General features: G+C 45.1%; 1 protein-coding gene across 1 annotated transcript in view; it reads right to left on the bottom strand.

Annotated features, from left to right (window-relative positions):
* The window catches only part of LOC311109895 (interleukin-1 receptor accessory protein-like 1), a gene marked incomplete at both ends in the record, with an annotated part of 264,081 nt that extends 248,333 nt beyond the window's left edge, over positions 1-15,748 (bottom strand). Inside the window, one exon of the mRNA XM_084152912.1 lies at positions 15,667-15,748. Within this exon, the coding sequence (XP_084009038.1) occupies positions 15,667-15,748 (82 nt within the window). The remainder of the gene's footprint in view (positions 1-15,666) is intronic.
* Between the last annotated feature and the right edge of the window lie 11,795 nt (positions 15,749-27,543).

The raw sequence follows: 27,543 nt of genomic DNA, 5'->3' as shown, positions 1-27,543 counted from the left end.
GTACTAAGGGTGTGAAAGGTACGAAGGGTACAAAGGGTACTAAGGATTTGAAAGGTGTGAAAGGTACGAAGGGTACAAAGGGTACTAAGGGTGTGAAGGGTACGAAGGGTACGAAGGGTACTAAGGGTTTGAAAGGTGTGAAGGGTACGAAGGGTACTAAGGGTTTGAAAGGTGTGAAGGGTACGAAGGGTATGAAGGGTACGAAGGGTACTAAGGGTTTGAAAGGTGTGAAGGGTACGAAGGGTACGAAGGGTACTAAGGGTTTGAAAGGTGTGAAGGGTACGAAGTGTACTAAGGGTTTGAAAGGTGTGAAGGGTACGAAGGGTACGAAGGATACTAAGGGTACTAAGGGTGTGAAAGGTGTGAAGGGTACGAAGGGTACGAAGGGTACTAAGGGTTTGAAAGGTGTGAAAGGGTGAAGGGTACGAAGGGTACTAAGGGTGTGAAAGGTTTGAAGGGTGTGAAGGGTACGAAGGGTACTAAGGGTACTAAGGGTTTGAAAGGTGTGAAGAGTACGAAGGGTGCGAAGGGTACTAAGGGTACTAAGGGTTTGAAAGGTGTGAAGGTACGAAGGGTACAAAGGGTACTAAGGGTGTGAAAGGTGTGAAGGGTACGAAGGGTACTAAGGGTTTGAAAGGTGTGAAGGGTACGAAGGGTACTAAGGGTACTAAGGGTTTGAAAGGTGTGAAATGTACAAAGGGTACAAAGGGTACTAAGGGTGTGAAAGGTGTGAAGGGTACGAAGGGTATGAAGGTTACTAAGGGTTTGAAAGGTGTGAAAGGTACGAAGGGTACGAAGGGTACTAAGGGTTTGAAAGGTGTGAAAGTTACGAAGGGTGCGAAGGGTACGAAGGGTACTAAGGGTACTAAGGGTGTGAAAGGTGTGAAGGGTACGAAGGGTACGAAGGGTACTAAGGGTACTAAGGGTTTGAAAGGTGTGAAGGGTACGAAGGGTGCGAAGAGTACTAAGGGTACTAAGGGTGCTAAGGGTTTGAAAGGTGTGAAGAGTACGAAGGATACGAAGGGTACTAAGGGTGTGAAAGGTGTGAAAGGTACGAAGGGTACAAAGGGTACTAAGGGTTTGAAAGGTGTGAAAGGTACGAAGGGTACAAAGGGTACTAAGGGTGTGAAAGGTGTGAAGGGTACGAAGGGTACGAAGAGAACTAAGGGTTTGAAAGGTGTGAAGGGTACGAAGGGTACAAAGGGTACTAAGGGTTTGAAAGGTGTGAAGGGTACGAAGGGTGCGAAGGGTACGAAGGGTACTAAGGGTTTGAAAGGTGTGAAGGGTATGAAGGGTACGAAGGGTAATAAGGGTTTGAAAGGTGTGAAGGGTACGAAGTGTACTAAGGGTTTGAAAGGTGTGAATGGTACGAAGGGTACGAAGGATACTAAGGGTACTAAGGGTGTGAAAGGTGTGAAGGGTACGAAGGATATGAAGGTTACTAAGGGTTTGAAAGGTGTGAAAGGTGTGAAGGGTACGAAGGGTACGAAGGGTACTAAGGGTACTAAGGGTTTGAAAGGTGTGAAGGGTACGAAGGGTGCGAAGGGTACTAAGGGTACTAAGGGTTTGAAAGGTGTGAAGGGTACGAAGGGTACGAAGGGTACTAAGGGTGTGAAAAGTACGAAGGGTGCAAAGGGTACTAAGGGTTTGAAAGGTGTGAAAGGTACGAAGGGTACAAAGGGTACTAAGGGTGTGAAAGGTGTGAAGGGTACGAAGGGTACGAAGGGTACTAAGGGCTTCGTACCCTTCATACCCTTCACACCTTTCAAACCCTTACTACCCTTCGTACCCTTCGCACCCTTCGTACCCTTCACACCTTTCAAACCCTTAGTACCCATCGTACCCTTCGTACCCTTCACACCTTTCAAACCCTTAGTACCCTTCGTACCCTTCACACCTTTCACACCCTTAGTACCCTTTGTACCCTTCGTACCTTTCACACCTTTCAAACCCTTAGTACCCTTTGTACCCTTCGTACCTTTCACACCCTTAGTACCCTTCGTACCCTTCACACCTTTCAAACCCTTAGTACCCTTAGTACCCTTCGTACCCTTCGTACCCTTCACACCTTTCACACCCTTAGTACCCTTAGTACCCTTCGTACCCTTCGTAACTTTCACACCTTTCAAACCCTTAGTACCCTTCGTACCCTTCGTACCTTTCACACCTTTCAAACCCTTAGTAACCTTCATACCCTTCGTACCCTTCACACCTTTCACACCCTTAGTACCCTTTGTACTAGGGTACTAAGGGTTTGAAAGGTGTGAAGGGTACGAAGGGTGCGAAGGGTACGAAGGGTACTAAGGGTTTGAAAGGTGTGAAGGGTACGAAGGGTACGAAGGGTAATAAGGGTTTGAAAGGTGTGAAGGGTATGAAGTGTACTAAGGGTTTGAAAGGTGTGAAGGGTACGAAGGATACTAAGGGTACTAAGGGTGTGAAAGGTGTGAAGGGTACGAAGGATACGAAGGGTACTAAGGGTTTGAAAGGTGTGAAAGGTGTGAAGGGTACGAAGGGTACTAAGGGTGTGAAAGGTGTGAAGGGTGCGAAGGGTACGAAGGGTACTAAGGGTACTAAGGGTTTGAAAAGTGTGAAGGGTATGAAGGGTACTAAGGGTACTAAGGGTTTGAAAGGTGTGAAGGGTACGAAGGGTACAAAGGGTACTAAGGGTGTGAAAGGTGTGAAGGGTACGAAGGGTACGAAGGGTACGAGGGGTACTAAGGGTTTGAAAGGTGTGAAGGGTACGAAGGGTATGAAGGGTACTAAGGGTACTAAGGGTTTGAAAGGTGTGAAAGGTACGAAGGGTACAAAGGGTACTAAGGGTGTGAAAGGTGTGAAGGGTACGAAGGGTACGAAGATTACTAAGGGTTTGAAAGGTGTGAAAGGTATGAAGGGTACGAAGGGTACTAAGGGTTTGAAAGGTGTGAAGGGTACGAAGGGTACGAAGGGTACTAAGGGTACTAAGGGTGTGAAAGGTGTGAAGAGTACAAAGGGTACGAAGGGTACTAAGGGTTTGAAAGGTGTGAAGGGTACGAAGGGTACTAAGGGTGTGAAAGGTGTGAAGGGTACAAAGGGTACTAAGGGTGTGAAAGGTGTGAAGGGTACGAAGGGTACGAAGGGTACGAAGGGTACTAAGGGTTTGAAAGGTGTGAAGGGTACGAAGGGTATGAAGGGTACTAAGGGTACTAAGGGTTTGAAAGGTGTGAAAGGTACGAAGGGTACAAAGGGTACTAAGGGTGTGAAAGGTGTGAAGGGTACGAAGGGTACGAAGATTACTAAGGGTTTGAAAGGTGTGAAAGGTATGAAGGGTACGAAGGGTACTAAGGGTTTGAAAGGTGTGAAGGGTACGAAGGGTACGAAGGGTACTAAGGGTACTAAGGGTGTGAAAGGTGTGAAGAGTACAAAGGGTACGAAGGGTACTAAGGGTTTGAAAGGTGTGAAGGGTATGAAGGGTACTAAGGGTGTGAAAGGTGTGAAGGGTACAAAGGGTACTAAGGGTTTGAAAGGTGTGAAAGGTGTGAAGGGTACGAAGGGTACTAATGGTGTGAAAGGTGTGAAAGGTACGAAGGGTACGAAGGGTACTAAGGGTACTAAGGGTTTGAAAGGTGTGAAGGGTACGAAGGGTGCGAAGGGTACTAAGGGTACTAAGGGTTTGAAAGGTGTGAAGGGTACGAAGGGTACGAAGGGTACTAAGGGTGTGAAAGGTACGAAGGGTACGAGGGGTACTAAGGGTTTGAAAGGTGTGAAGGGTACGAAGGGTACTAAGGGTACTAAGGGTTTGAAAGGTGTGAAGGGTACGAAGGGTACGAAGGGTACTAAGGGTTTGAAAGGTGTGAAGGGTACGAAGGGTACTAAGGGTTTGAAAGGTGTGAAGGGTACGAAGGGTACGAAGGGTACTAAGGGTGTGGAAGGTGTGAAAGGTACGAAGGGTACGAAGGGTGCAAAGGGTACGAAGGGTACTAAGGGTTTGAAAGGTGTGAAAGGTACGAAGGGTAAGAAAGGGTACTGAGGGTGTGAAAGGTGTGAAGGGTACGAAGGGTACGAAGGGTACTAAGGGTGTGAAAGGTGTGAAGGGTACGAAGGGTACTAAGGGTATAAAGAAATGTTGCTGGTGGCTTTGAAACTTCCCACGTTAATACAGACAATCTGTGAATCTTATTTCTCCTGGTATGGCACCTTCACAACAGATCCCAAGCCAACGGACATCAAAACAATGGATCATCAGTTTATAAAGCATCCTCTGCACTTTTTAACAACATTTCCGGTAAAATGTGCCAAGGTGCAAAATAGTAATTGTTTGAATAAGCATGTTTTGATAAGGAGGAAGTCCACAGCATCAATTCGGGGAAAACTACCTTACCTCAAATGAAAGCTCTTCATGAACAATTTCTACCAAAGGTTAAGTGAGATGCATTAGGACTCCGGTGCACATCGTACATCTGTCATATTCACACAACAATGCCAGCAAAATTGACATTTCTAGCCTAGATGACATTTTTTTGGGATCAATCATATCAATGCATTCTTGTCTGCGTGACAGCAAGCATGTATAATAACCTTGTTAAAATCCTAAAAAGGATGGTGATTAGCCTAATCTACAGATAGAGAAGGTCATAGAAGTGCTTTGTCTTATCAAGTGTTACAGTATTTGCATGTTCAAATGTCATGGAATGCACAGTGGGATATTGCTACACTGTTTACAATGTTGTTGTGTGGCTTTAAGCTTAACGATCAGCAGTCTAACATCATGATTCAACATGATCACTTGGCTCCCTACCGCATAGCTCCTGTCTCAGTGTAGGTAGAGAGAGAGGAGAGAGAGGAGCGAGAGAGAGAGAGAGAGAGAGAGAGAGAGAGAGAGAGAGGAGAGAGAAAGAGAGAGAGAGAGAGAGAGAGAGAGACAGAGAGAGAGAGAGAGAGAGAGAGAGAGAGAGAGAGAGAGAGAGAGAGAGAGAGAGAGAGAGAGAGAGAGAGAGAGAAGAGAGAGAAAGAGAGAGAGAGAGAGACAGAGAGAGAGAGAGAGAGACAGAGAGAGAAAGAGAGAGAGAGAGAGAGAGAGAGAGAGAGAGAGAGAGAGAGAGAGAGAGAGAGAGAGAGAGAGAGAGAGAGAGAGAGAGAGAGAGAGAGAGAGAGAGAGGATAGGAGTGAAGAGAGGAGATCACTGTTTGAGGAAATCTCCTTATGGGAGTTGCCAGTCCATTGTCTCTGCCTTTAGATTGACTACCTCATTTATAAAACAATCTCTCCAATTTCCCCACAGACTAAGAACCTGCAGAAGGAAGAGTGTGTATACAGTATAACCAGGGTCGGGGGGTTGGCTGGAGATTGTTGTTATGGAGATAAACTCAGAATGTGTATAGTTGTCAGGGGAGATATGGCAAAAAGAAAATAAGAGGCTCTCTTCCTGTCTGGATTGTGTCATTAATAAAAATGATGCAGTGCTCTGCACGTAAATCCATAGTTAAACGACTTTGTGTGTTCTAGGTGAGACGCTATACACAGTCATATGTGCTACAAAGCAATGCATCTTTCTCTGTACCAGATAATGCATGGTAATAATGTAGTGACTCATCTTAATTACTCAAGTCTCCTGTTTCACACAAGTAAAGATATTACGTTAATGATGAGTGACTGTGATAGCATTCATCCATAGGGATAGCGTTGAAGAGTAGGCTACAGCTGCACAACATTGAGAGGATCCTGAAATGAAAGTAAGTACAGTGATCGATCGTGGCTTAGGCATTGAGTTTCGCTCAAGAAGGATCGGACTTGAAACAGGATCAACACTCAAAGTCAGTTCACAAATCAACGGAAAACCAATTCACTGTTTGGTTACAACACAACAACATCCTGTCCCTGAAAAACAACAATACATCTTGATTCTGCTGATCAAATGATCACGGTCAGATTGTGACATTGACGGTAGGAGGCCATCACTGAAGAGGAATCCATACAGCACCTCACTAGCTCATACTTTGTTTGTTTAATAACTGTCACTTTTCCTAATAGTAAGTGCTCTGATCTAAGTAAGCAGGACGGCAGTAAGTCATCACGGGTGAGAGCTGTCATTCGATGAATAGAGGTAAGGATGTTGCTACTGGTAATTATTTTCAGAGATGCCTTTCGGCCTTCCCCCCTCGAGCATCTGTAACAAAGCTTTAGTAATCAATGGCAGCAACCATCACTGTCAGTACTATCCACATTGCTGCCATGTGGGATTCACACAGAGACAGAGAGAGGGAGAGAGAGAGGGAGAGATAGAGGGAGAGAAAGAGAAAGAGGGTGGTAGAGGGAGGAGGACAGAAGGATAGGTAGCCTAGCGGTTAAGAGGTTGGGCCAGTAAGTGAAAGTTTGCTGGTTCGAATCCCTGAGCTGACCAGGTGAAAAATCTGTCGATGTGCCCTTGAACAAGGCACTTAACCCTAATTGCTCCTGTAAGTTTCTCTGGATAAGAGCGTCTGCTAAATGACTAAAATGTAAAAGAGAGAGAGGGTAAAAAAAGATATATAGCTGAAGAGAGAGAGAGGAGGTAAGGATTAATAGTCCAGGACGGCCCCAGGCTATAACACCTGATTCTTAGTCAGTGTTCCATCCCAGCCTAGGGTCATTTGCATAGCCATTAGCCATAGCAGGTCCGACTCCCAGTGCACTGGTTCATTTCCACCCCTGGCTCATCTCCGTGTCAGTGGAGATAAGAGTAATTTCAGCTTATGAATGACTGCCCTATATGACATGTTTTTGAAAAACCCTCGTAGTCACAGAAACCAGGACATTGATTTGGATTTTCTTGGTTTAAGAAGGAAGGCCTCACTGGCCTCCTCCATGTCAGAATCCTCTCTCTGCCAACAGCTCATTATCAACCCCATACATAATCCTTCAAATTGGCTACAAATACCAGCCTAAAGATCTAGGCTGCAGAATACATTTAGGAAACCATAAACCAGTATTTTCTTTGCTCATATTCCTAGTGAAATGTGGTACGCTGTTTGTGCGGGGTAGTAGTCAATGTTTTTTTTTACAATTATTAATATAAATGTTTTACCCCTTTTTTCGACATATCCAATTGGTAGTTACAGTCTTGTCCCATTGCTGCAACTCCCGTACGGACTCGGGAGAGGCGAAGCCGTGCGTCCTCCGAAACACAACCCCGCAAAGCCGCACTGCTTCTTGACACAATGCACGATTAACCCGGAAGCCTGCCGCACCAATGTATCGGAGGAAACACCGTACACCTGGCGACCTTGTCAGCGTGCTTGCGCCCGGCCCGCCACAGGAGCCGCTAGAACGCGATGGGACAAGGAAAGGACATCCCAGCCGGCCAAACCCTCCCCTAACCCGGACGACACTTGGCCAATTGTGCGTCGCCTCATGGGTCTCCCGGTCACGGCCGTCTGCGACACAGCCCGGTATCGAACCAGGATCTGTAGTAACGCAGCGATGCAGTGCCTTAGAGCGCTGCGCCACTGGGGAGCCCCGTAGTCAATGTTAATAGTAGGCTAAGTGCAGCGGTTCTGTCTGCGTTTGAATAAATTAATGTAGACACAATGCAGTTTTTGCGCTTTCCCCTCATTACATTAATCTGTGGGTAGTTTTAATGTTGTGTTTGTCCAAAGCCCCCAGCCATGTGAAGTGAACTGGTGTCATGAAGCTGACTGACAGGGCCAGGGAAAAAAGTCAATGTTGAAGTTTTGGTCTGTGGCCAACTACTAAAGTCTCTCTACTATACTGTGGGTGCAAATTAAATGGATGTAAATACTGTGGAAAATTCCTGCAAGCTATTACCTGCAAGAAGAGGTAGAGGTATCATATTAGAATATATCTGACAGGCAGGGTTAGCCATGCAGCACCAATCACTAGCTGGCACAGCCACAAAGTCATAAAATATGATTTTAAACCTAACCCTAACCTGAACCACACTGCTAACCCTAATGCCTAACCCTAACCTTAAATTAAGACCAAAAATGTTTTCATGAATTTGTACAATATACCCAATTGTGACTTTGCAGCTGGCCTATCTAAGGGAAAATAGCTCAGTTCAGCCTCCAGGACAAGACTCATGACAATAAACATCAACCTGCAAAAAATTATATAATATTTTGTAATACACTTTTGCTCAAAGACAACTGACGTAGTACAGCTGCTCCATTGTCACTGACACAGGACGTCAACAAGTACACTATACTGTCCTTATGAAACAAGCTTCACAGACAGACGGGAGGCTTCACAGACAGACTGGAGGCTTCACACATTTGGGAGGCTTCACAGAGTGTACTGTGCTTTCAATGCTCAGACCCTTGGGCCCTTGTGTATTAAGGGTTAAGTGGACAAACCTACAGCTCCTGTGAACTGGCCAATGATGGCCATTGTCCTCAACCGAGGGGCTTTGGTCATGCGTGAAGCACTTGTCAGAAGGGAGCAGTGAATTGCAGCGCAGGATGACGGGTCAACTCACAAGACAAAGTGCTGTTGCCATAAGACGGCGGTCTGGAGGGAAGGAATGAAGGAACACAGGAGGGGGGAAGAGCTACATTCCCTTGCAGATTGAGGAAGGTTGAGAGAATGGTCATGTATTTCTCACAGCATCTGCATGTAACCAAGGAAACATATTTTTATGCAATATGTGTAAGGTAGGAACCATCAAAGTAGTTATTCACTTCACACCCCCACCTTTCCAGTTGCCCTTTCAACCTAGTGCCTAGGCCATCCCTCTAGTCTAGACCATAGAGACTGTTCTCCACGGCTGTGGCATTCTAACACTATTATGGCACAGGAAACAGACTCCTGGGAGAGCCACTCCAGATTGATCACCATGTTGCGGCAGCAAAGGGCTACAGCATCTTTCTCAGGGCCTGACCGGCAGGCAGATCCCTGTAACCTCACTACCTCACTCATCAGACTGCAGCATTCAGCAGCACGTGCAGCTGCTGTGAGCTGCAGGGAAGAGGAAAACAAATTCCAAGTGACCCGACTATTTCATTTCCAACATCGTGGCTGTGATCAATCTCTCCTGCCGTGAGCCCCCCACACAACGGAGACAATCATTCACTACTTGAGAGGCAGCTATGGGAGTATTGACTGAAGGAAGATGACAGTGTGTGTGTGTGTGTGTGTGTGTGTGTGTGTGTGTGTGTGTGTGTGTGTGTGTGTGTGTGTGTGTGCGTGCGTGCGTGCGTGCGTGCGTGCGTGCGTACGTACGTGTGTGTGCGTCTGTGTGCGTGCGTGTATGTGTGTGTGCGTGCCTGTATATGTGTGTGTTTTCAGAGGACCTATGAGACTCATGGAGGCAAACAGCTGTCTAACAGCCATTATCGCAAGTGATCTTGTTGATTATCACTATCATCATTAGGACTGTCTCCTACAAGTGTCCTGAAGGATGCAAATCAATACAAGACTGAAATTGATTGATTGAAAATTATATGTGCTGAAAAGAGGTAAAAAACCATGGATCTGGCGCGGTGTAGTACATCGATCACCCAGACAACGCTAGCTAGGCTTGTAAACAGAGTATCAAAACATAGCAGCAGAAGATACCGCAGACTGCCAAGCATAGATTATACAATGTATCGCTGCAATCAATACTGGTAGCCTTCTGATTTCAGATTGAATGAATTGACCATAGGCAGATATCTAATCATACATTAATGTGTGGAAACAGATCAGTGCCTTTTGAAAACTGTTTCTGTTTCTTGTTAAATTGTTCCAAATGTGTCACCATATGTTTACACCATGGTTGTCATGTACATACAATCATTGATCGTACTCCTACATCTTCACATGTTGCTTTGAATTTAAAAAAGCTCATCATGCTTTGTGTCAGCTTTAGTTTAGCCGTATTAGATCTACAATGTTCTGTCTGTGTGATGCTTATAACTGCAGTAGGTAACACTTTGCCTTGCACTTAACAAAGGACTTCAGTCAGTGCTGCTCTGGCCAATGGCATGCAAATTGTGCTTGATTATCCAAAGTGGTTTACTTTACATGTAACCTATATGCAAACCATTCACTCTGTTTTGCAGGTGGATTTTCTTTATATTACCAAGTGTAGGCCTAACGCATGGCTATTGGTCCTACTCCATCAACATCTATGGGCTGTCATTGCTGTCAGATCCCTGCCATATTTAAATCCTTTAATATAAATTACAAAGTCAAGTGCACAGCTCTAATTGAATTGGTGTGGCGCTTGCGGACGTCCCTCCAATTAGTAGTATCCTATTATTATTATCAAACTGTGACCCCATTGGGGTCATCATCAGCAGCAGCGATGAGGAGTCTATTCCTTACTGATGGATTCATCCTGACATCCTCCCTGTACTTTAAAGTCTGTTGAGGAAGAAGAGGACTGTACATTTAATTGACTGCCAGCACGTCCTTGAATGTGTTTCCTGACAGAAAATATGGCGAGCCGTGAGATGTGGTCTGTGTCCCAAATGGCGCCCTATTCCCAATATAGTTCAATACGTTTGACCAGGGTCCATAGGGCTCGGGTCAAAGGTAGTGCACTATGTAGGGAATAGGGTGCCATTCGGGACACAGCCATACTGTAGTGGTGGAGTGAAGTTGCTAGATAAATACTCTGGTGGGATAGAAGGATATATTCAGTGGCTGTGCTGTTTTGAAATGGTCTAACGGGAACCAAGGCCTGGCTGGTGATGCAGATAGCATGCTAACTCATCTTATTTACAGCAACTCTCCATCAGAAGTGACACACTGAGACGTAAAACCATAATTAACAGTTCCATCCCCCCAGAGAGAGATTCTTTATTTCAGAGCTGCCATTGATTTGATGGAAAATAAACACCCCCCGGAAGAGATTGGCTGTTCCATATGTGAATCATAATTCAAATGACGCTGTAAAAGAAGCTGGAAGTTTAAATATTTTGTCATAATTACTAGGAGAGTTAGCTGACAGGAATAATTTGTCTTTAAACGTGTCTGTCACTAAGGAATGGATACTAAAGAGCAGAGATATATTCTGCAGGAGAGGAGGAGTTTGAGATATCACATTTGTATCAATCATTGTCAAGAGATTAGGCTAGAATCCACAGCAGTCATCAATATTTGCTGGTGGGAAATCCGGGAGCAATTATGCTAAGAATGAATATAGATGGCTGGGTCTGTTTATTTTACAAGTCATGGAATTTGGATTCCAGCTTGGCTTAAGTAGACATTGTGGTAGTCACAGACCAGAGGTACCGTACCTTCAGGACTTAGTCTGAACTGACACATTGAATCAAATATTTCAAATCTTATTAGCAAAAATAATTTTAATTTATTGACAATTTGTATATCACTGTGCTTTTCTGTAAACTCAATTTTATGTTCAACCCCTTTGATCATTCAAATTGTCAGAGTACATATTAAGGTATTTTTCTTAATTGAATTAATGTTGATATGGCACGAGGGGCCAGATGTGGCCCCAGGGCCAGTATTTAGGTATCACCACTCTGTATGGTTATTTTCTAACTTGCCCCCTCTGTTCTCTCCCCTTATAGGACCAGGGCAACTGCTTTGACACAAAATGGCCGACGTGGGTGCAGTTGCTGCTACCTCTAAGGTGATGACAAATGATGCATGTCTGCTGGTCAACACCTAGTCTAAAGATGAGTGGGTTACTATAGTGATCTCTGGGAATATAATGAGAAGAAAGAGAAAGAGATATGAAACCCCATTGTATCCGTTGTATTCACAATAATTTCCATTGTATTGAATTAATTAATTAAAGTCTACTGAAAGTGTCTTGCCTTCTTAGCGAGAAGCACAAGAAGACAGCTGCTTTTGAACCAACTGTAATGCAGAGTACTTCATTCCATTCAAATCATTGCTAGGTTACCCAACAGTGGCTGTTCAGGCTCCCCCCTATTGAAACTACCAGCAAGTATGGTCAAAACACAATGTCAAAGCTGAAAGACTGAATCAAATTGAAATAATAACAGGAAGACAAACACATTTCATAATCTGTGATCAAATGGTTTGGGATCTAGAGGCCTCGTATCACCTGCAGCGATTCTCTCCTGAATGTGATGTGTTGCATTACGCAAATTCTCTGTCTGATCAACCATTTATTCAACATCAGCACTCTAACAAACAAAGAAGAAATGATGGATGACAAATGGGGAAACGTCCCTGTTTTGAAGGGTCAGGCGTATAAACGACGTATGTCCTGTAATGTCTATGTTGATCCAACAGCTTCCAGCTGGAAAGTACAGTGATTAAGTACATTTAAAAACAAAGGAAAGATATTGAAATGATATAAACTTTTGCAGGACTATAGAATTTAAAGCATAGCACAGGCAATCTGCCTGATTGATCGTAAAGAAAAAAGGTTGTCTCTAACAGGAAAGCGAACAATGGACCTGGACTAACAATGCAGTGCGGAGCAGGGCTTTTATTTATCAGAGGACACATTTCAAATCCCCACCTCAGGCTACGGCTCATCCACCTACCTGGGAGGGGAGCCCACAGGGACTGACTCCATGAAAGCAAAAACCTTCCTCGAGCTCTAGGGCTGCAGGCCCTGCTGTCTGATATGCATCAAAGGACAATTGAAAACACAACATAAGCAAATATACTTCTGAGAATGAATAAACTACTGCTTAAAGATCTCCAACACTGTACGTCTTCCATTATATGTTGTTTTTTCCACAAATTCATCCACCTTCATCCTTTAACGACATGTGAGGATGTTTATAAATATTTGCTTCACAAATACATTCATCAAGATCTCTCTTTTGTCTGCATGTTATCAATGAAGGAATGCATGTCATCCCTCTATTCTGTTGCTAGCCATAGAAAAGCTAGGTCATGGCTCTCCTCCCACATCGCTCCCCTGGCTGAACCACCTTTAATACATCTCTGTGTGACACGGTGGATATGGCAGCACATGGCATCCCGCTGGTTCAGATTAGAGCTGATAAAGGCTCCAAGAGAGACGTTGGCTCCCTGAGAGGAGAAAGAGAGAGAGAGAGAGAGAGAGAGAGAGAGAGAGAGAGAGAGAGAGAGAGAGAGAGAGAGAGAGAGAGAGAGAGAGAGAGAGAGAGAGAGAGAGAGAGAGAGAGAGAGAGAGAGAGAGAGAGAGAGAGAGAGAGAGAGAGAGAGAGAGAGAGAGAGAGAGAGAGAGAGAGAGAGAGAGAGAGAGAGAGAGAGAGAGATAGAGAGAGAGAGAGAGAGAGAGGGCATCTGGCCATCAGCGGGGCGGTCGGGAGACACCTCTCTACCACTGATATCCCTTAATGTAATACCACTGATATCCCTTACTGTAATACCACTGATAACCCTTACTGTAACACCACTGATATCCCCTACTGTAATACCACTGATATCCCTTACTGTAACACCACTGATATCCCTTACTGTAACACCACTGATATCCCTTACTGTAACACCACTGATATCCCTTACTGTAACACCACTGATATCCCTTACTGTAATACCACTGATATCCCTTACTGTAACACCACTGATATCCCTTACTGTAATACCACTGATATACCTTACTGTAACACCACTGATATCCCTTACTGTAATACCACTGGTATTCCTTACTGTAACACCACTGATATCCCTTAATGTAATACCACTTATATCCCTTATTGTAATACCACTGATATCCCTTACTTTAACACCACTGATATCCCTTACTGTACTACCACTGATATCCATTACTGTAACATCACTGATATCCCTTACTGTTATCCCTTACTGTAACACCACTGATATCCCTTACTGTAAAACCACTGATAAATCTTACTGTAACACAACTGATATCCCTTACTGTAATACCACTGATATCCCTTACTGTAAGACCACTGATACCCCTTACTGCAATAACACTGATAGCCCTTACTGTAACACCACTGATATCCCTTACTGTAACACCACTGATATACCTTACTGTAACACCACTGATACATCTTACTGTAACACCACTGATATATCCCTTACTGTAATACCACTGATAACCCTTACTGTAACACCACTGATATCTCTTACTGCAAGTCCACTGCTACCCCTTACTGTAACACCACTGATATCCCTTACTGTAATACCACTGATACCCCTTACTGCAATAACACAGATAATTCTTACTGTAACGCAACTGATATAACCCTTACTGTAATACCACTGATATACCCCTTACTGTAACACCACTGATATCCCTTACTGTAATACCACTGATTTACCTTACTGTAATACCACATATATCCCTTACTGTAACACTACTGATAATCCTTACTGTAACACCACTGATATCCCTTACTGTAATACCACTGATATCCCTTACTGTAACACTACTGATCTCCCTTACTGTAACACCACTGATATCTAGCATGAACACATGGCCATGTCTTCATCATATACTACTACTGCTGCTACTGTCTTTTTCCTTCATACTATACTGCTAGCCCTGAAAACATGGACAAGGCTTTACAATATACAACTTCACAATATACTGCTATGTTTGCCATGACTTTACAATATATCACACAAAGCCAAGGTAATTTTATTGAAACTGTCGTGAGATGCAGGATGCTGCAGGACCTCAACTGAGAAGTGACTATTATTTGAGGAGTGCGGATGAATGGCATATGCCATCCATTGTTGAAAGCACTTGACTCTGAGATTGCAAAGGGACTGTTTACTGCTGTTAAAGAAACATTTGAGCGTAAACATGTGGAAAGGCTGAGACAGATCCATTATCCAACTGTTCCATGGACCACTACAGAAGAACACACAATGCTGTTGCTTTTAAAGCCCACTCTGCAGCTGAAGGTGCTGTCTTAGTGTAGCAGAGTGGCAGGCTGATCAGTAGTTTTGTTGTACAGTCAAATTTGTTCTCTTGTTAGCTTAAAGTTCACACATCAGGGAAGGGAGAGAGATATGGAGGGAGAGACAGGGAGAGAGAGAGAGAGAAAGAGAGAGACAGAGAGAGAGAGACAGAGAGAGAGAGAGAGACAGAGAGCGAGACAGAGAGAGACAGAGACAGAAAGAGATAGCGAGAGAGAGAGAGAGACAGAGAGAGAGAGAGAGAGAGAGAGAGAGAGAGAGAGAGAGAGAGAGTGAGAGACAGAGCGAGAGAGAGAGGAGGAGACGGAGAGAGAGAGAGAGAGAGAGAGAGAGAGAGGAGGAGACGGAGAGAGAGAGAGAGAGAGAGAGAGAGAGAGAGAGAGAGAGAGAGAGAGAGAGAGGCGATAAAGAGGGATGGAGCTGTGAGTGTGTTTGGGAGACAGACATTCTCTTCTGAATTGGAGATGCCATCTGTCAATGTCAGGGGTGGATAGTGCTTATTTGACAAACGCCAAGGCAACCCGAAGATGGTTAATAATAAATAGCAGCCCAGATTGGAGCCTGAACCGACCGCACTCAACAGAACTAAAAGCCAATAGAACCACAAAAGTTCAAATTTTCTAATTTTCTTAGCATTAGTGCATGGACAGGTATAGAAATGTAACATAAAAAATGCCATTGCTCTTAAAGGTTGATGGAAAACAACACATTCCATTTGGACCTTCCTTTGATTTATGGGTATTCACCATCCAACATCAACTCCAACCAACCACACTTTAGTTGACTCAATCACACACTCTTCTCTCCATGATTCCAATACCTGGAGAGGTTCAACCACCGGGCTGGAGTGACAGACAGCTAACAGACAATTACATGGAGACGTACCTGAGCCTCTCTTGGACACTGTTTTGAAACCTCGGACCACAGCAGCATAGAGAAGAATCTGGAGTGTGATGGGAGCTTTCATTTTTCACCTGGTCAAGTGTCCTATGGGGTTAGAGGAGAGGAGAGAGAGGTTATAGACTATCCTTAAAGGTAAGAACAATGAACAAATCCTTTAGAATAGATCATGCGCTTTGTAGATAAAATATAAATCAAGAAACACACACTAAATCTAAACAGTCATCTTTGTTTTTATACCTCTAAAGAGCGACAAAGTACACCCAACCATTTTAAATGCTATAAATCACTTTAACTGGCTTCAACAGCTCCCTCACTCTTCCTAGATACTCATTTAGTCTAAAGCATGGGGTATTATAGACCACAATCATGACGGAGCACCTCATGTATTAGATTCAGTTTGGAAGGGAAAAGGTGTATCCTGAATATGTTGCTCCATGGTTTAAGAATGAAATAAAACATAAAGAAGTGAATCATGATAGAGTATAACCTCATCCCTTACAAAAAAAGATTGCAGTAACTGCAGTCGACTGTGGTATTTTGGACGCAGTAACTCTAACTGCAGTTACACTGCAAATTACTGCAGTTAAAACATTTTTTATTTTGGATGCAGTATTGGCTGCATACTGCAATACTACTGCACTCTGACTGCCATTTTTTTTTCGTAAGGGAAGGCAAACCTATTATTTGGAAATGGCAGCAATCATACAAATATTTAAGCCCACATACATTCCCTTATGCTTGCAATCATTTTAAAAACAATGTTCAAATCTAAAACAGTGAAACAACCCACTGGGCACAGACGTCAATTTAATGTATATTTCACGTTGGTTCAACATCATTTCATTGAAATGATGTGGAAACAAGATTGACTAAACCAGTATGTCCCCAGTAGGAATGGCTGTAACACTAACAATCAATAACAGGAACCCCTGAAGGGTGAGTGGAGGTACAGTATTCGTTATGTATGTAGGCCTATTGTAAGGCTATGTGTCAAATCAAGAACATAGCTACAGTAGTTGTACCGAAAGGAACACACCGGGCCAAAGGTCATGAGTAAAATATTCTGAAGGTCAATTTACAGCCAATCACCAGATTGAAGGTGGATTACACAAGATAGTAGAAGAAGAAGGCACCCTTGCACGATTGACTATTTCTTCTAAAATAAGTTGAAATTGAAAAAGAAGTTTGGTGTTCACACGTGTATTTCTTTGATTTACAACTGCACAGGACAAACAAAATAAAGAAATGTAAGGCCTGGACAAAATAGGCTTTTTTGACCAATCAGATCAGCTCTGAAAAAGATCTGATGTGAAAAGATCAGATGTGATTGGTCAAAATACCAATTAGTTGAAAAAATATGAGAATTGGGCTGCCTGTATAAACACAGCTGTTATGTTGAATGAAATGTGGCTTTCAGATAACGCCACGTGCAAATCATTTAATCATCATTTACTCGTCTAGATCACAGATCAAAATGGGGAAAACAAATATTTGATTTCATGTTCTACAGCTGCCTACACATCTGCAATTAGCCTTTCAAATAAAATTATGCCAGTATGCAAATCCTTTCTCCAAAAGTATTTTTTTCCCCCTTTCTTTTAGGATTTATTATCATGCACCCATATAAAATGAACTTCATCAAAGAAGAAGCTGTGTCAAAGTAGTGAGTAATATATCTGGCTTCGTTGCCATGCTAACTAACATGTTAACTTTACCTGCTCCCTAATCCTTTCCATAATCAATTCTAATCTGAATTCCTCTGGGGTTAGGCCATTGTTTTGGGGGTGGTTGTATGATCTAGCAACAAATAAAGAAGCAGCCCAAAGACTGCCAATAATGTCATGAGGCAAGCTCCCCCATTTCAACGTGCTAGCTTCCAATGTTTAAAAACTTAATGTTGACATTTAGTACCCGACAAAGACACTACACAGAATCTGGAGGTGGGATCCCGGTAAGCCACAATAAGCCTTAGGAGACAGAGTTAGTGTGGCAGTTCCAGATTAGACTGCAGCCAAGGATGACGACACCACCGCAAACCACCCCGCTATGAAAGGGCCATTGTAGCGTTGGGCGCTAGCTGGCTAACGACACTTCAGCAGTCACCCCTTCACTACACTAAAACAACAAAACAAACCCAAATATTATCATTTTAATTAGCGTTCTCTCTCGTGCCGCTATAATCATTAGCGCCAAAGATACTCTTGATGTGGTCCCTCTCTCATGAACAGAGCACACAATGATTAAATAGACACATTCGCCTAGGATCACTAGCCTCCAGTGATAACTGTGATTGGACACCAGTGCATTGCATGTAAATGTTGTTGCCATTCAGAAGACGAAGATACATGGTGTTCAATGCGATAGGAGGTACTTAAAGTTGGTGATATTGAATAATAACCCTGAATAACAATAGAGGCGTATTTGTCTACCTCAGTGTATTGTTCCTGATGAGCTAACAAGTCGTCTGCTGGTGGTCATAGTCCAGAGTATATAAAAAACAGAATAAATAGGGATTATAGGCTTAAACATATGACAGAATTCAAAATATGACTATAATACGCTCCTGGAACTGCAAGCTCACTACCATAGCAGTGGTTTGGATTGAAAATGCAAGGCAGATATTTAGTTGTTCCGTGATACATAGATAGTGCTGCTTAATTGTGAATAGGTCGCTAAAACAGAAATTCCTACGTTATTACTGTGTTATGACCATTTACCATGCCATTTCTTAGTAAACAGCTGGGAAACTACGTGTCGTAAAATTAATTGCTACTCATGTTTGTATGAAATATTTACCATCATAATTCTCATAATCAGTGATTTCAAGTGGATACTGATTAATATGTGACTATCAACCTCTCGTACTTCAGAGTGTGTTTCCCCCAATAATGAGAGGAGAGAATCAAGTGCTAGCTATTTACACAGCCCACAGTGTGGGAGGGGAGCATCAGAATTGACATGAGCTCCGTGTTGTAGTGTAGTGCAGCCTACTACCCCGCTGCTGCAGCGATCCATGACGACAACATACAAGCAACTCACTGATGGTCCACAACCACTGAATTAGGAGGGTCTGCAAAAGGAGGAAGCTCCTCAGAATGTACTGTCGGCTGCAGTTGTTGTCCAGTTGTTTTTCCTCACCCCCCTACCTCCTTGTCTCTTAGTCCCTGTCTATTAGTCCCTGTATTTATCCCACTGTTGGATTCAACCAAATTAAATTACTGTCTTGAAGGTTCTGCCAGAGAAGGGCACTTTCTCACTAGTGGCTCTTACTAGAGGAGCACCGGCACAGAAAAATTTGTCTTCCAACCCCCCCTCCCTCTCTCCTCCCCCCTCCCTCTCTCCTCCCTCCCCCCTCCCTCTCTCCTCCCCCTTCCCTCTCTCCTCCTCCCTCCCTCTCTCCATAGAGGAGTGGAGGTGAAAACGTTATGTGCCTGCTGCTTTTGCGAGTTATTAACATTTCTATTTGTGAGAAACAGTTGCAAGCCCTTATACCCTCAACACACGTACACCCACACACGTAAACCCCGGCTCTGCACACATCATTATTTCAATAAATTCCTTGGTTTTCCATAAATCCTGGTTGGAGGATTCTGGATTTCCTTCTTATTCCCTCTTGATTCCAGGAATCCTCCAAACAGGATTTCGGGAAAACCAGGGAATTTATTGAACGTTCCCAGAATTTTGCAACCCTAATTATTCAATTAGCCCTATTATTCAATTTCAGATGATGGGATCCCCCCATCCGCTGTCATACTGCCTATACAGTAAGGAGTAGAGTATATGGAGGAGATTGGAGCAGACATAGGTGTCATGCCAGGCATTTCTCTCACAACTCTTAGCAAACTTAGAACATAGGTATTTTTGAAAATAGAATCTTAACCGACTGATTTGCTGTTGAATTATTTGCTATTATACTCCATTGTCGAGCAGCACAGTCATTAGAATAAAACATACTGTATCTGAAATAGATCTCAGTGAGCACAGCTATTGACCTCAACCCCTGTAATAGATCATGAAGAACATCTGCAGTTGTCCCTTCTATGGTGCTGTTATCAATTCCCTGTGTGAACTATGAAACAAGATATGCAAGATTTGCTAGATAATAGAAATATCACTGAATATATAGGAAAATACAAAATGGAAAGAGAGATAGAGAGAAAGAGAGACTATAGAAAAGGGGGGGGGAGAGAGAGAGAGAGAGAGAGAGAGAGAGAGAGAGAGAGAGAGAGAGAGAGAGAGAGAGAGAGAGAGAGAGAGAGAGAGTTTGTCTGTATGCTGCCAGTAACTCCCAATAGGACATACATTATTAACTATTCCCAATTCAAGCTGTTCCATGACCTGTACATACTGTACACACTCTCTCCCTGAACCCACTTTAACCCTTGGCCTATAATTTCCGCGCCCCCGCGTATACCTAATTAACATAATAAAAACATCCCCATTAAAATACATGTGTTTAAGCTGGAGATACCGTATCTGTTTTTTTGCGTGGGCTGCGTCTCAATCCACCGCATCCGCCGATGTCGCCCTTCCACATCTGTGGTGAAAGGTGGCATAGCTACAGTGGTGTTTGTCAGACCATGAGACATCCTGAAGATCGGTCTTCTCACGAAAACGTCTGTAGCATCCAAACAGTTTGGGACACCCACTAACATGACCCCTCTGTGGAAAGCTGGGACTCCCATGGACACGATGGTGTTCTCCGCCCACAAGCCTCACAAGACTTGTGTGAAGGTCCACGGTACCAGATAAAAAATTGAAAGGAAGTATATATGGATATAGTTTAGTGCCTCAAATAATGGGATTAATACATTGTTTTCTGATCTTTCTTATATCTCTCAGATATAGGACAGAGACTTCAGAATGAACTTCCTTTAGATTTTTGGGGGGACTATCTGTTGTTCCATGTAGTGAATCTGTTATTCAATGTGTTTGCATTGGTTAACATCAGTAATTCCAAATTAAAAGAATTAAGCCCCTCCCCGGCTTAGACAGGACTTAGATTCTAGAGGGTTAAAGGGACAAATTCCAGGCTTAGTGCTGTGTCCATGAACACAGGGTAACTACTGATAGATCTAAGGACTGTAACCTATTGGTATCCAGGTGCTACAATCAGTGTTGTTTCAGTGCAAGCCAGTTATGAGTCTATATTGCAGGGGAGCACGACTCACTAACGCCCTTGAGTTCAACAGCCCTGCTTAGTTTCTCCCTGGCAATCACTATAATGAATATCACTGATTGGCTGGGCAGTGCACACACCTGGGTTCCCATGTAGAAATCCGACCCTAGTTACTAAAAAGCAAGGGAAATCAGCAGGCCTCTGGACCTGAAGAGCCGGAGCTGTGCATGCTGTTATAGTGTAGGTCCCAGGGCTTTCAGTTTCCCTATGGACCGGAAACAGCATGAAACAGCATTAAATAGAGTACACTGCCTCTTTGTGGCTGGCGTCATTCTCCGCCACTGCACGTGACTAGTGTGACACCTTGTTGAAAACTGGAATCCTTTGCAGAAAGTGAAGGCACAACAAAGGGGGTCTATACTTGAGATTGACATTTCTCATGAGGTGCAAGGTATTGTATTTGACCTGAAATTGGTGAAATAACACCTTTTTGCGACCGCTTCTATGAGCGACAATAATTAACCAATAAAAAAAGTAGTAACCAATAAAAAAATCACAGCCAATTTCCACAAATCATGCTTTCAAAAGAAAAATCACAAGGCGCTTTTCATCTCAATTCCGCTCTACATGGTGTCAAAATAGAAAGTTGGACCCTTGTTTCCACTTCCACTCTGTCTCTCCTTTTGAATCATGCAGCGTGGGGAAAAGTTCTCTAGCTGGTGAACGACTTGCATCATTTGTATTCTTCTGTGAAGCCAGAGAGAGTGGTGCAACTGCGAGCCAGTGGGCTCAAGTCTCCCGGCCATTGGGGGTCAGGGTTAATAAGCAGAAGGTGCAGAGCACTGTGCTAACATCACCTGCTACAGCTTCCCCAAAATGGCCCCTCTGCTTATTTAGATTAATCACCTAGAGAAGTCCTGTGTGACACAATCAGTTGAGTGGACCCCAAAATGACGCCGCATAAGGCAATACGGACTTATGGGCTTTGTGTGCCAGGCAAGGAATACTATTGCGGCTTTCCTTAATAAGGATGTGGATGTCCAATTAAATAGACTTGATGCAGCGGTGAAGGCCTGTATTCTGACAATATGAGAACTGCTGGCCACGTGGCCAGGACAGAGGGAGACTTTATTTTGAGTGAACCACATCAGAGAGAATGGGGAGAGAACAATTTACAGGGAGCTTGCTATTTTCTCTTGTGGGGAAAAGACCCAGAGCAATCTGACAAGATTTGTCCACTTTTGAAATAACAGTGAGAGTGATGTCTGTAACAAGTCCCCTGTTCCCACCTGACAAGAACAATAGTTACTCTCTGTTGTTTCAGCAAAGTCTAAAACAAAGGAAAGTTTTATATACTCTTAAACACTGGCAATTCATTGCCCTTAGTGGTTGTAATTTTCCTTGGTTAAAGCTAAGAAGCTTTTAAAGTAAACATGGATGAAGTTTTAATTCCATAATGTACCTCAACCCTACAGTGATTAAATGACTGGCAATGACGATAGATCTGAAGCAATATCCGTCACAAACACACCTTTCCAAAAAGCTTCCAGGAAGGCAGCAGTGCTCAGTCAGTACCGATAAACACTTTGGAGGTGACAGGAGATGGCTATCCTTCATCAGTCACACATCACACACCACATAGCCCTAATTTGAAATCCAATTCACTGCAGATTCATCCCCCCCCCCCCCCATCCTTATCAACCTCTGCTACTTCTCTGCTCTACCAATCGTTTCAGCTCAATAAAACCTGAAAACACACAAGGCCTGGAGGACCTGGAGGACTCCTGTTCAATCCCCCTCAGATGCCTGACCTGCCTGCTAACTCCCTCTGTATCCCAGCTCGGCCCAGCCGTAGCCGAGCAGCAGGGAAATAAAGATAAAACTAATGAAGCCTTCTTATTGGATAGGCCGTGGCGGCGGAAGGGGCTCAGGGGTCCAGGGGAGAGCCCGGCTGGAGCCCCGTCCTGAGGATGAAAATGAAGGACAGGAGAGAGGGAAGGGAGGAGGGGATAAATCATCCCCAGGAGGAGAAGAGAGGAGTGAGAGGAGAGCAGAGCTTCTGTCAGTACAGTAGCCTTTCCTCCACACCGACCGCATGTTTAATAAAAGATAAGCCATCCATCTCAAATCTCTCCTCCAAACACACAGTACAGCTCAGACTGCTCGCTCGCTGCCCCACTATTGAAATTGCACACCTGCATTATTCAGGCAACGCATTAGGCTTTATGGCCCATTCTTTCCCCTTGCTGAGCAAGGCTCAGCTCAACCCTTTTACATGGAAATGACAGAGTTGTTCATGTATAGTTTACAACCCAAAAATCACAGAAATTCAGACCAGTTTCCATAAACCTTAACCTGCTACAAGAGGGCTCACCACACTACACAAGAATGTTGGTTAGCATTGTCCGTGAGCAAAGTATATAGAAATATATTATATTGTATAAGATAACTTAATTTCTCCTGAGTTCTGTCAACAGTACATATAAATATATTATATTGTATAAGAGAACTTCATTTCTCCTGAGTTCTGTCAACAGCACAAATATATTATATTGTATAAGAGAACTTCATTTCACCTGAGTTCTGTCAACAGTACATATAAATATATTATATTGTATAAGAGAACTTCATTTCACCTGAGTTCTGTCAACAATACAAATAAATATATTATATTGTATAAGGCCACTTCTACTGAGTTCTGTCAACAGTACAAAGAAAGATATTATATTGTATAAGACCACTTCTATTGAGTTCTGTCAACAATACAAATACATATATTATATTGTATAAGACCACTTCTACTGAGTTCTGTCAACAATACAAAGAAATATATTATATTGTATAAGACCACTTCTACTGAGTGTCACGTTGCTGTGGATTGGTGTGGTGTAGAATCAGGCGCAGGAAGCAGAGGATAAGTCCAACAAGACTTTACTAGAGCACACAAAAATAATCCAAACAGCCCGGAGGCAAAAGGACGCACACAGGCGTAAATAAGCAAGCGCACACACAGGTGCGAAAATACTCTCCTAAACACAAGGAGGAAGCTATGAAAATAGCGTACCGACATGGGTAGCGCAACAACACGACACGAACAATTACACACAACACTAAACTAACAACAAGGAAACTAAATAGGGTGCTAAATGAGACATAACACAAAACAGGTGTGACTAACAGACAAAACCAATCAAACAAGAAACATAGAGCGGTGGCAGCTAGTACTCCGGAGACGACGACCGGCGAAACCTGCCCGAACAAGGAGGAGGAGCCGCCTCGGCCGAAACCGTGACAGTACCCCCCCCTTGACGCGCGGCCCCAGCCGCGCACCGCCTCCGGCCTCGGGGACGACCAGGAGGACGCGGAGCAGGGCGCGTAGGATGACCACGATGGAATTCGGTCATCAGGGACGGATCCAGAATGTCCCTCCTCGGCACCCAGCACCGCTCCTCCGGACCGTACCCCTCCCACTCCACGAGATATTGGAGACCCCCCATCCGGCGTCTCGAATCCAGGATGGTCCGAACAGTGTACGCCGGAGCCCCCTCGATGTCCAACGGGGGCGGAGGAGTCTCCTCAATCTCAAAGTCCTGGAGTGGACCAGCTACCACCGGCCTGAGGCTAGACACATGGAACGAGGGGTTAATATTCTTGTAATCAATAGGTAGTTCTAACCTGTAACACACCTCGTTCAATCTCCTCAGGACTTTAAAAGGCCCCACAAACCGCCGACCCAGCTTCCGGCAGGGCAGGCGGAGGGGCAGGTTTCTTCTGTCGACGTATGGCACGCTGCAGATGGACGTGTGCAGCGTTCCACGTCTCCTCCGAGCGCCGCACCCACTCATCCACAGCGGGGGCCTCGATCTGGCTCTCATGCCACGGTGCCAGAACCGGCTGGTACCCTAACACACACTGGAAAGGGGTTAGTCTCGTGGAGGAGTGGCGGAGAGAGTTCTGTGCCATCTCGGCCCAGGGCACATATCTCGCCCACTCCTCCGGCCGGCCCTGACAATATGACCTCAGAAACCTACCCATATCCTGGTTGACTCGTTCGACCTGCCCATTACTCTCCGGGTGGTAACCCGAGGTAAGGCTCACCGAGACCCCCAAACGTTCCATAAATGCTCTCCAGACTCTGGAGGTAAACTGGGGGCCTCGATCGGACACTATATCCTCGGGCACCCCGTAATGCCGGAAGACGTGAGTAAATAGAGCCTCAGCGGCAGTAGGAAGACCCGGCATGGGAAGGAGACGACAGGCCTTCGAGAACCGATCCACAACGACCAGGATGGTGGTATTCCCCTGTGAGGAGGGAAGATCGGTAACAAAATCCACCGAGAGGTGAGACCAGGGTCGTTGTGGAACGGGCAGGGGCTGTAATTTACCCCTGGGCAAGTGTCTGGGCGCCTTACACTGGGCACACACTGAGCAGGAGGAGACATAAACCCTCACATCCCTGGCTAACGTTGGCCACCAGTACTTCGTACTAAGGCAGTGCACTGTCCGGCCAATACCTGGATGTCCAGAGGAGGGGGACGTGTGAGCCCAATAAATCAGCCGATCCCGGACCTCGAGCGGGACGTACGCCCGACCCACCGGACACTGTGGAGGACTAGGGTCGGTGCGTAACGCCCGCTCGATCTCCGCATCGACCTCCCACACCACCGGTGCCACCAGACAAGACTCCGGTAGTATGGGAATGGACTCCTCGCACCTCTCCTCCGTGTCATACCGACGGGACAGAGCATCTGCCTTCCCGTTCTGGGACCCAGGGATGTAAGTGATCTTGAACACAAACCGGGCGAGAAACATAGTCCATCGAGCCTGGCGAGGATTCAGTCTCCTAGCTGCCCGAATGTATTCCAGGTTACGATGGTCGGTCAGAATGAGGAAAGGGTGCTAAGCCCCCTCAAGCCAATGCCTCCACACCTTTAGGGCCTGTACTACGGCTAACAGCTCCCTGTCCCCTACGTCATAATTCCGCTCCGCCGGACTGAGCTTCTTAGAATAAAAAGCACAGGGGAGGAGCTTAGGTGGTGTACCGGATCGTTGAGAAAGAACTGCCCCGATACCGGCCTCAGACGCGTCCACCTCAACTTGGAAGGGTAAAGTGGGATCCGGGTGCGCCAACACCGGAGCCGAGGTAAACAGGTCCTTCAGTCTCCCAAAGGCCCTGTCCGCCTCAGCCGACCACTGCAAGCGCACCGGACCCCCCTTCAGAAGAGACGTTATGGGAGCTGCCACCTGTCCAAAACCCCGGATAAACCTCCGGTAGTAATTCGCAAAACCCAAGAACCGCTGCACCTCTTTAACCGTAGTTGGGGTTTGCCAATTACGCACGGCTGACACTCGGTCCACCTCCATTCTCACCCCTGACGCAGACAACTGGTAACCCAAAAAGGAAACTGACTCCTGAAAGAACAGACATTTCTCAGCTTTGACATACAGGTCATGCTCCAACAGTCTCCTCAATACCCTGCGCACCAGGGCTACATGCTCGGCCCGAGTAGAACTGTACACAAGAATATCATCTATGTACACCACTACTCCCTGCGCCTGCATGTCCCGGAAAATTTCATCTACAAACGATTGGAAGACTGATGGAGCATTCATTAACCCATATGGCATGACGAGATACTCGTAATGGCCGGAGGTAGTACTAAATGCTGTCTTCCACTCATCGCCCTCCCTAATGCGCACCAAGTTATATGCGCTCCTGAGGTCCAATTTTGTGAAGAACCGTGCCCCGTGTAATGACTCCGTCATGGTCCCAATCAGCGGGAGTGGATAACTATATTTCACAGTTACCTGATTGAGACCGCGGTAATCAATACACGGACGCAAACCTCCATCCTTTTTCTTCACAAAAAAGAAGCTCGAGGACGCGGGAGAAGTGGAGGGCCGTATGTATCCCTGTCTCAGAGACTCGGCAATGTAAGTCTCCATTGCCCTTTTCTCCTCCTGTGACAAAGGATACACATGGCTCCGCGGAAGCGCGGCTCCTGTCTGGAGGTCTATCGCACAATCCCCCCTGTCTATGAGGTGGCAACCGTGCCGCTCTGGTCTTACTAAACACGAGCGCCAAATCCTCATACTCAGGAGGAATGTGCAGTGCTGGCATCTGGTTCGGACTCTCCACCGAGGTCGCCCCTACGGAAACACCCAGACATAACCCCTCACACTGAGCAGACCACCCTTTAAGAGCCTTCTCTCGCCACGAAATAGTAGGATCATGGGTAATCAACCAGGGAAGCCCCAGTACCACCGGATACGCAGGAGAGTCGATCAGATAGAGTTGAATCGTCTCCTCATGACCCCCCTGCGTCATCATCCTAAGTGGCGCTGTGACCTCCCCAATCAACCCAGATCCTAACGGACGACTATCTAAGGTATGTACAGGAAAGGGCTTTTCGACTGGAAGGAGGGGAATCCCTAACTTAACACAGAATTTCCGATCTACAAAATTCCCAGCTGCGCCTGAATCGACTAGCGCCTTATGCTGGGAACGAGGTGCAACCTGTGGGAAACAAACAGGTAATGTAATGTGTACGACAGAAAGCTCTGGGTAAGTAGGGCGCCTACTCACCTGGGAGGACTCCCCACTGTATGACCTGCCATCTCCCTCACCAGGGGACCCTCCCCAGCACCTAGCCGCGGTGTGCCCTCCGCGGCCACACTTGGTGCAGGAGACTGCCCCCCTCGGGCTCCTACCTCTTCTCCCTCTAGCGCCAGCACCTCCA

Source organism: Coregonus lavaretus, assembly GCF_964263955.1.
Source record: "Coregonus lavaretus genome assembly, chromosome: 35".
NCBI classification, from domain to species: Eukaryota; Metazoa; Chordata; class Actinopteri; order Salmoniformes; family Salmonidae; genus Coregonus; species Coregonus lavaretus.
Note: the sequence above shows the minus strand (reverse complement) of the source record. Positions and strands in the feature narration are given on the sequence as shown.